Raw genomic sequence first — 10,064 nt, forward strand, 5'->3', positions numbered from 1 at the left:
ATCATCATCATCATCATCATCATCATCATTATTATTATTATTATTGCAAGACCAATAATATGGAAGATGATGGAAAGCATGGCTGTGTGGAAGATTACCATAAAACCCCATGATAGCCTCACCTTAGGTTGGAAATGACTTGAAGGCACACAACATCAAAGTCATAAAGATATCAGTATTGTAATAATAATAAAGAGTGCAAGCCCAATAAAGTGGAGGATGATGTGAAATGTCATCAGCATGTGTGACAGTGCACTGACATCACAGTGGCTGGAACCTGAATCCTAGCTATGATTAAAACCAGGTTCTTGTAGCTCCAACACAATACCCAAGGACTGTGGTTGGTTATGGTGCCTCAGAGAGACGGTCCTTGATGTTTTTCTGAGCAGACGTTCTTGGTAAATGTGGTGAGCTGATCCCTGAGAGCTTTTAGGAGATCAGAAAATATTCCTTAGGCATAAGGGGTTGAGAGGGGGCTTGGAGGAGAGTCTGAAACCTGTATCCAAAGGCTGAGAATCAAAAGTAAATTCGATCCGGAGGCAACAAGGGATCGTATTGAATCTATAGGAACAGAAAACCCGGTGTGCAATTCACAGCAGCATTGAATGTCAGCAATTTATTCGTCCAGAGGCACCACCAATTTTATTAATTTATTTGTATAAATTCATGGATTAAAGATTGGAGCTGCTGAGATTATTGGAAAATAACCACTGTGCTATAAACCGATAATATTGAAAAGGAAATAAAACTGAAATTGGGATGGAGAAAACTGATAGGAGCTAAATTGGGGATGGATTAACTTTTTGTTGTTGTTGTTGCTCTAAACTACTGCAGAATATGAGATATTTTGGATTGGAAGTGTGGGTCCTGAATTTTTAAAATTTGGAATTTTTGGATCTGCTTCAAACTTCTGAAAGGTGGATATCAAGGCAGGGCAATTGGGTTAACGGTGGCCTAAACGGTGGAAATTGTGCCAAATCAGAATTACAGGAATGAGCCCGTTGAGAAGAAGATTGTAGAGTTGATATAATTTGGAGGTTTTCAAAGTAAATTATCGCTTATGCAAATATTTTGTTATTTATGTTTTGTTGTTTGTGTTTTTGTCTTATTGTTATTTTAATTAATAAAGTTTTTTTAAAAAAACCAATATCCAAAGATTGTTATTCCCTCTCTGAAGGTCTTCTGGAGTCCTCACCAATGGCCCAGTCTGGCTGCATGAACTGGGACCATGGGTCCCGCAATACTTGCAAACGCAACCAGGAACTCCAGAATCCCAACTGGGTCAAGAAGGGTCTTGAACTTGGTGTCAACATGGCAGACGATGACTGGGAGACAGACCCAGATTATGTCAACAACGGCAGCGGAGAGTCCGGTGATCGGGAGATTTCGACAGCGTCCATCATTTCTGGTGAGCACAGAAAATACTAAACCTGGAGTCCTAAAATCCTTGGAAAATGTTATCATAAATCAGAGGTGGCTTGAAGACACATAACAACATCAAGTCGAGTCTCCATTATCTAAAATCCAAAATATTCCAAAATTATTTTTACGCTTTTTTGAGATTGTGGCACTTTTTGCTTTCTGTGTGCAAATTTTCATGTCTAATGTCCAAAATTTAATGGAGGTAAAATAACAAGGATGATAGGCTTCATTTAGCAGTCGAGGAAAGTGTAAATTTGTTTCATGCACAAAGTTATTGTGTATAAAATTATATGCATTTCAGATAAGGGAGACTCAACTTGTACTTAATTTTTTACAGAATACATCCAGTCAATTCCATGTTCTGGAAATGCTTTCAATGTCCAATGTACAAAATTCTGATGGAAGTAAAATAATGAGGATGATAATTTCAATTAACAGTCAAAGAAAGTGTATGTTTGTTTCATGCACAAAGTTATTTTTAAAAATATTGTGTTGATTTCAATGTCCAAAATTGGATAGAGGCAAAATAACAAAGATGATAGATTTCAATTACTGGTTGTGCATTTCATGCACTAAGTTATTTTTTAAATATTGTGTTGCTTTCAAAGTCCAATGTAGAAAATTTTGATGGAGGTAAAATAACGAGCATGATAATTTCAGTTAGCGGTCGAGGAAAGTGTACATTTGTTTCATGCACAAAGTTATTTTTTAAAATATTGCGTATAAATATTACAAGCATTTTGGATAAGAGAGACTCAACCTGTACTTAATTTTTTATGTATTCCAGTCATCCCTTCAAAGTTGCAGCTTTGATTATTTGCGGCTTTGATTAATATGTCCTCTCTAGGTCCTCCAGGGTAACTCTGACCATAGAGTCATGCTGGGAAACATAGAAATTCCTAGAGAAAACACTTCTCTAGGCATTTGTAGGTCCTCTAGCATGATTCCATGGTCAACCTCTGATGGATATTGACCATAGAATTGTGTTGGAAGACCTAGAGATTCCTAGAGAGGTGTTTCTTAAATTAAAAAACAGTGGGTTGTTTTTTTTAATTTGCAGTTTGTCCACTTTCATGGGGGTTCTGAGCCTCTAACCCCAGCAAATGTGGAGGGTCCACTGTATATCCAGTTTCTTCCAACTTCTGGAGAAGGTCCTGAGTTGCCTCCGTCCTCAGTTCCATCCATCAAGTCCATCATCAATTCCTTCCGTTATATTTTTATTGATCCATAGATCTCTCCCGATCCATCCGAGATTGCAGCCTCGGACAATTGAACCCACGCACCAAGGAGTACATTGACTACCAAAGACATAGTTGCCAAGTTTCAGGAGAGAACCCTTTGAAGAACCGTTATCCGAATGAACACCCGGCTCCAGGATTCAGCATTGAACGGTCATCGTTGTTCACACACAATGCTGCCGAAAAGTTAGAGACATTTTTATCTGAGAAACTCCACTCTTGGGGGAGCCATGCACCATGTCAGTCCAAAAATATGGAAAGTCGCCAGAGACATCACAGAAAGGGCCATCCTGAAGGAATGACCGAGAGACTGACACATGTCCAGTTGACTGATGGAATAGGTAACACCAAGAGAATAGGGGACACATGCCACCTCGGAGCATTCCAAGACCCGTGGCACCTCCAGCAAAATCTTGGAGGTAAGAGATGGGCTTCAGAGGGCCTCCTTTGGAAGCGAGAAGGAAGCGGTCCTTCCACAGCGGTCAGCAGCTCAGCCAGGATTTTGCCCCAATGCCGGATCAGTCATATCCAGCGGTGCCATGCATGCCAAGCCTTTAATCAGGACCAGCCCCCTGTCCCGTATGAGAACTGCTGGACCCCACTACGGGAGGAGGACCATGGCAGCATGGCAGATTGCCAAGAGAAGGAACCAGCAGCCCCTTCCTCCAGGCAACAGGTCTCAGACCGGCTCTCCAAAGTCCAGCGGTGGCTGGAGCAGACTCCAGTGGAACGGCCACCAGGACCAGACCTCTTGAGGCACAGAAACCAACGCCCAGATATCCCAGGATGGTGCCATGATTATACTTCCCTAAACCAAAAGGATGGAGATCTCTGGGCTAGAGAAATCAGGAATTGTCGGAGGCCGGGTGCTGCTGCAGAAATGAGACCCAGATGGACAAGACACCAAGGAGAGAACCATAATCACCACCATCATCATCAGGTATGCTGGGCTATGGCTGGTAGCAAAATCATATTGTTGGACCCCCAAGGGGCATCCTGTCCAACCCTCATTCTGCCATGCAGGAATGCATAGAATCCTAGGATTGGAAGGGACCCCAAAGGGCTATCCAGTCCAAGCCTCATGTTTAAATACTTGAAGGGATGTCATATTGAGGAGGGAGCAAGCTTGTTTTCTGCTGCCCCAAAGAACAGGACCTAGAACAACGGATGCAAGCTACAGGAAAAGAGATTCCACCTCAACATTAGGAAGAACCTCCTGACAGTAAGGGCTGTTCGACAGTCGAACACAGTCCCTTGGAGTGTAGTGGAGTCTCCTTCCTTAGAGGTCTTTAAACAGAGGCTGGATGGTCATCTGTCAGGGATGCTTTGATTGTGAGTTCCTGCATGGCAGGGGTTGGCCTAGATGGCCCTTGTGGTGTCTTCCAACTCTATGATTCTATGCCACACAGAGTCCTAGAGCTGGAAGGGATCCCCAAGGGACCATCGAGTCGAACCTACTTCTGTCATGCAGGAATACATAGAGTTGGAAGAGATCCACCCAAGGGCGATCCATTCCAAACTCCTTCTGCCATGCAGGAATACACAGGATCCTAGAGTTGGAAGGGACCCCCAAGGGCCATCCAGTCTGACCCTCTTCTGCCATGCAGGAATACATAGGCTCCTAGAGTTGGAAGGGACTACTAAGAGTCATATAGTCAACCCCCTTCTGCCATGCAGGAATACAGAGCATCCTAGAGGTGGAACAGACACATCCCAGGGTCATCCACTTTCCACCATGCAGGAATGCAGAGGAGCTTAGAGTTAAAAGGGACTACTAAGGGTCATGTAGTCCAACCCACCTTCTGCAACGCAGGAATACAGAGCATCCTAGAGTTTGAAAGGTCCGCAAGGGCATTTTAAAAGCAGTGGAGAAACAGGAAACAGGAAGGCATAGGATTAATTGGGAGCATACTTGCAAGTTCGGGAAATGTTGGAGGGTTTGCAATGGAAATCAGCTGAGGACAAAAGTAGTTGGAGGAGAGGGAAACCAGGACTTTTTGAAAGCAGCTTGAAAATGAGAAGGCAGAGGATTAAAATTCGGGAAATGTTGAAGGTTGGGGGTTGCAGGAACGAGGGCACGGCATCCCTCTCAGCTATGGGTACGACGTCTGGGGATGATGGTGACCATAATTTCTGCTTTTTTGACATTCCGTCCTCTTTCTAGCCATCGGTGCAGATCCTGCCCTGTGACGATGGCAGCATCTCACCACCCACTTGCAACTGCCTCTTCTGCGAGCAACAGAGACCGCGTGCCCAGCTGGTGTCCGGCAAGGTCCAGCCTGACCTCTCAGTTGAAGAAGTGGCCCAACGGTTGCAGGCGGAGAACCGCATCTCCCGGATCGTGGAGGCCTTTGAGCGGCGGACTTTGCGGGAGGCCAAGAGGATGGAGAAGAGGGGAGGCCGAGTGACCGCAACAGTCAGCGAGCCCAAGCGGGTCCAACGGTCAAGCAGTGCCAAGGCCCACAAGTCTCACCTCTCAGCGAAAGAAAGGCACGAGGAGGGTAGGACTATGCAGCCAAGGAAACGCCACAGTTTCATGGACAGACTGCGGGGCATCCATTAGGGTTGCGGACCGGCAAAGTTATGGGCCCAGGAAAGGGAAAGAGGGGTTGGCGATTCTTGGTGTATGTTGCAAATTTTTAAATAAAAATTGTCCTAAAAGAAGAAGAAGAGGAGGAGGAGGAGGAGGAGGCATGCGCGGAAGGAAGTTGTGGAGATTTGGCATGAAGGAAGAATATTGCAAAATTTGTGATTTGTGATTTGCAATTGTTTTTAATTGCAATTTTTATTCTTACATATATCTTGACTGAAAAGACAATAGTTACAAATGTTCCCACTAAGGCGTATATACAATAAACATAGTGTATTCTTTTGTTTCCTTTTTGTCTTCTGTATGTTTCATCCTTTCTTCTCGACATCTTACAATTACTGTTAATGTCTTTATTATATCACTCTGGGTTCATCTAATTTCAAATGATATTCAAATCCTCATGTTAAAAGCCTTATTTTTAATCCAAAATTAAGCAATTTTCTATTATCTATAGAAAAATAAGCATAGTATTCAATTCTGTAGAAATCATTGATTTCCTCTCTGAAAGTAAAGCCTTGTATGTGATTTGCAAAATTTTGCAATGGGTGGTTTGCAAAAATTTGTAATTTGCAATTTGCATAATTGCAATTTGGTTCCCTGTATCCACTGGGATGGGAATGCCAGGGCATGGCATGTGCAGCCTTCCCTAGATCCAGTGGGAAATGGAGCCTCCCTCTCCAGGAGCAGTGTGCGTCTGAATGGTTGAACCTGGGTAACAAAGGTGCGCAACCATCTTGCGTGTCCTGGATCTGTGCTTCCTGGCAGCTGCTGGGAATTAATTTGTAAATTTTGGGGGCCAACAGAGATTCGTACGTTGTAACAACCCATTGCAACCCAAACCTTGGCCTTCCAGCTGTTTTGGACTCCCAGAACTCACAGTCCACTTTGGCAAACAGCCAGGAATTCTGGGAGCTGGAGTCCAAAACATCCGGAAGACCCACTTTTGTCATTCATTAGGTGAATACAGACTCTGCAAAGGTGCTCAGTTCATTTTTGCACACACTGAATTCCTAATGTGGCTGCTTTTCTTGGATTACAAAGCCTAGAATCCACCCTATTTACTAAGTGCGAACCAAGGGCCCAACTCTTCTGAGTGGGTTCTGGGTTTTGTATTCCCCCCAAAAGCACGTTTTTCAGTCTTCCAGATGGGTTTGCAAGCCGAATTCCTGAATGCATCAAACAACTGAAGTATGAACCAAACCCTACAGGGTGGATTCTGGGATGTGCAGTCCAAAGAAAATCACCTTTTCCCAATCTCCCAGATGGGTATGCAATCCGAATTCCTGAGACCAACATTTTCTGGGTGGATTTTGGGGTTTATAGCCCCCCCAAAAGCACATTTTCCAATCTCCCAGATGGGTTTGCAAGCCAAATTCCTGAAGGCACCAAGCAAGCGAATTGTGAACCAAGCCCCAATCAATGGATTCTGGTTTTTGTAGTCCAAAGAAAATCACCTTTTCCAAATTGGGTGGCATATAAATAAATCCTATTATTATTATTATTATTATTATTATTAATCTCTCAGATGGGTTTGCAAGCCAAATTCCTGAAGGCACCCCCTACTGGGTGGATTCTGGGATTTCTCCTCCTCCTTTCCCTTTCTTCCTCCTCTTCTCCCTTCCCCTTCTTCCTCCTTCTCTTCCTCCTCTTCTCCCCCTCTTCCTCTCCCTCTTCTCTTCCTCCTCCCCCTCTCCTCTTCCTCCTCCTCCCCTCCTGGGCTGGCCTTTTCCTCCCAAAGGCCGGAGTCCCTCCCTCCCTCCGGGCTCCCTGCCCCTTTAAAGCCCCGCACATTTCCCTCTGTGTACAAACACACCAAAGGCAGGCCCACCGGGCTCCTCTGTTTAAGGTGGACTGAGCCAGGGGGAGCATGGCCCCTGTGAACCCCCTCCGCTGGGCCTGGGCCAGAGGGCAAGCCCCTGGCAAGGGAGCCTCTGGCCCTGGCCAAGGAGGAGCAGGAGGAGGCAGCTGGGCGGCCTTGCCTTGGGGCCAGCAGCAGAGGCTCTGGCTGGCTCTCCCCCTTAAGGCGTCCTTGTTGGGGCTGGGGAAGAAGGGGAGGCTGCCACTGGCAGCACATGGGGCTGTTAAAGCAGCCTGGCTTCCTTTTCATTGGGAACTGGGGGCAGGAGCAGGGAGAGAGCCCTTAGGGAGGGAGGGGAAGCCCCTGGGGGCACACTGGCCCCCCCCCAAGGCCCCCACCCACCCCCTCTTGGAGAGCATCATCCCAAACCCACAAAACAAGGAGACCTTGAAGCAGAGGCCTCCAAACTTTGGTCCTCCAGAGGTTCAGGACCACAGTTCCAAAATGATGCTGAGAAGCTGGAGAGTGTCCAGCTGGGCCTCATTCCCACTACCTTTTAAACCAAATCGTAAATCAGTTTCAACTGGTTTAAATGACCATGGTTCGCACTTGAACCCCAAATTGCTGATTTTGAAGCAATTTGGTGAGGAGGGCCATGCATTAGACCCATTTAACCCATGGCTTTTTGACGCTGTTATTTTCCACGTCTTTTTGGATAAATCAATTCCACACAAGTGTGAACCAGATGCAGATCGGAATCAATTTAAATTTGCCCTTCAGCCGGCTGGAGCAGATCTATTTTGAATAAATTCATTGATCAATGTGAACCACAACTAGGTTATTTTATTTTATTTTGCAACAAGAAAATCCAGTCAGGGCAAATGTAGTGTGAACCATGCCCCACTGCCAAACCGATCTATTTGTAAGTGGGAATGCAGCCCAGAGGTGGGCCAACAAAATTGTGAACTGCCTGGAAAGCACGCCTTATGAGGAGAGATTTAGGGAGCTGGGGATGTTTAGCCTGAAGAAGAGAAGTCTAAGAGGTGATATGATAGCCTTGTTTAAATATTTGAAGGGATGTCATATTGAGGAGGGAGCAAGCTTGTTTTCTGCTGCTCCAGAGACTGGGACCTGGAGCAATGGATGCAAGCAGCTGGAAAAAGAGATTCCACCTCAACATTAGGAGGAACTTCCTGACAGTAAGGGCTGTTCGACAATGAAACAAACTCTCTTGGAGTGTAGTGGAGTCTCCTTCCTTAGAGGTCTTCAAGCAGAGGCTGGATGGCCATCTATAACAGGGGGTTCTTTGATTGTGAGTTCCTGCATGGCAGAATGGGTTTGGACTGGATGGCCCTTCTGGTCTCTTCCAACTCAATGATTCAATGATTCCATGATTCTATTGTCTAAGCTCCTGCCAACTTGGCCAATAGTCAGGGATCCTGGGAGCTGAAGTCCAAAACATCCGGAGGGTCAAAATTTGGGACTCACTGCCTTAAAGGCATTGGCCTTTTATCTTGCTAAGTTTCTTTCCAGGACTGAATCTCCCAGCACCTATATGGCCAAAAGGAGGAGGGGCCCACCGGCATGAATACCCTTGCAGACCCATCTGGGCTGAGGACCACAACCACAACATCTGGACCAAATTTAGGGCTAGGACTCCTCAATATTTTTTTCTCTCCTGTGTCATTTTTAACACCTTTTCCTGATGAAGAAGCCAGTGGAGCTTCAAAAAATTGTGGTGGACTCTCCTTCTTTGGAGTTTTTTAAACAGAGGCTCAATGGCCATCTGTCAGGGGTGCTTTGGTTGTGAGTTCCTGCATGGCAGAATGGGGTTGGACTGGATAGTGCTTGGGGTCTCTTTCAACCCTATGATTCTATGTAAAATGTGCATTTTGGTTGTTCCAATAAAGGTATCACTGTTTTTTTGTAGTTTTTTGGGCTATGTGGCCATATTCTAGAAGAGTTTCTTCCTGACGTTTCACCAGCATCTGTGGCTGGCATTTTCTTTCTCTGAAGATGCCAGCCACAGATGCTGATGAAACGTCAGGAAGAAACTCTTCTAGAACATGGCCTCATAGCCCGAAAACCCACAAAAACCATGGATGCCGGCCATGAAAGCCTTTGACTTCACAAAGGTATCACTGTTTTGTGGGTTTTGGACAATGCTGTACTTTGCGACCCTAAGGCCCTATCGTTTGTATCTATTTATGGTGACCCTATTGTGGGTTTTCCTTGGCAAGAGTTTGTTTTTTGTTTGTTTTTTTAATTTATATACCGCTATTCCAAAGATCATAGCGGTGAACAGCAAGTAAGCTAATTAGCAAGTAAGCTAATTTGCCCCCAACAGTCTGGGTACTCATTTTAGCGACCTCGGAAGGATGCAAGCCTGAGTCGAGCTTGGGCCCTTTTGCTGGTCTTGAACTCGCAACCTTGTGGTTTTGAGTAAATGGCTGCAGTACAGGCATTTAACCACTGTGCCACTAGGGCTCAGAGCAGGGTTGCCATTTCCTTCCCCTGAGGCTGAGAGAGTGTGACTTGCCCAAGAAGGAATGGTACTGGGGCAGTAATAGAAATGTATTTAGAGAGATCTTGTAGCACTTTTGAGACTAACTGAAAGAAAGAGGTTGGCAGCATGAGCTTTCCTGGACTAAGTCTACTTCCTCAGATTAACACAGATATCTTTGAATAGAAATGTATGATTAGCCTCACAGCTTGTATTCATTAGACTAGAGTGGTATTGTTGTGTGTTTTCAAGTTGTTTCTGACTTATGGCGAACCAAAGGTTAACCTGTCATGGGTCTTGTAAAGATTTATTCATAAGGGGTTTGGCATGGCCTTCCTCTGAAGGTGAGAGACTGGGACTTGCCCAAGGTAACCCAGTTGGCATCCATAGGGCAGCGGGGATTTGAACCCTGGTCTCCAGTTGTAGTCCACCACTCATACCAGTACACCAGACCAGTATACAGGCTGCTTTCCATTTTGAAGGAAACTGGTACTATTCCCCTTCTAACAGGTA

General features: G+C 45.3%; 1 protein-coding gene across 2 annotated transcripts in view; it reads left to right on the forward strand.

Annotated features, from left to right (window-relative positions):
- The window catches only part of LOC121923527, a 14,051-nt gene extending 8,555 nt beyond the window's left edge, over positions 1-5,496 (forward strand). Inside the window, exons 1-4 of one of the 2 annotated variants that reach the window (XM_042454045.1) lie at positions 355-398; positions 1,178-1,408; positions 2,654-3,600; positions 4,825-5,496. In XM_042454045.1, coding sequence (XP_042309979.1) covers positions 1,198-1,408; positions 2,654-3,600; positions 4,825-5,223 — 1,557 coding nt within the window. In that variant the 5' untranslated portion in view covers positions 355-398; positions 1,178-1,197 and the 3' untranslated portion in view covers positions 5,224-5,496. Of the gene's footprint in view, positions 1-354; positions 399-1,177; positions 1,409-2,653; positions 3,601-4,824 lie in introns of those variants that run through there. The other variant, XM_042454044.1, reaches the window with a different exon arrangement.
- Positions 5,497-10,064: the final 4,568 nt, after the last annotated feature.

This window comes from Sceloporus undulatus, chromosome 2 (assembly GCF_019175285.1).
Source record: "Sceloporus undulatus isolate JIND9_A2432 ecotype Alabama chromosome 2, SceUnd_v1.1, whole genome shotgun sequence".
In the NCBI taxonomy this organism is placed as follows: domain Eukaryota; kingdom Metazoa; phylum Chordata; class Lepidosauria; order Squamata; family Phrynosomatidae; genus Sceloporus; species Sceloporus undulatus.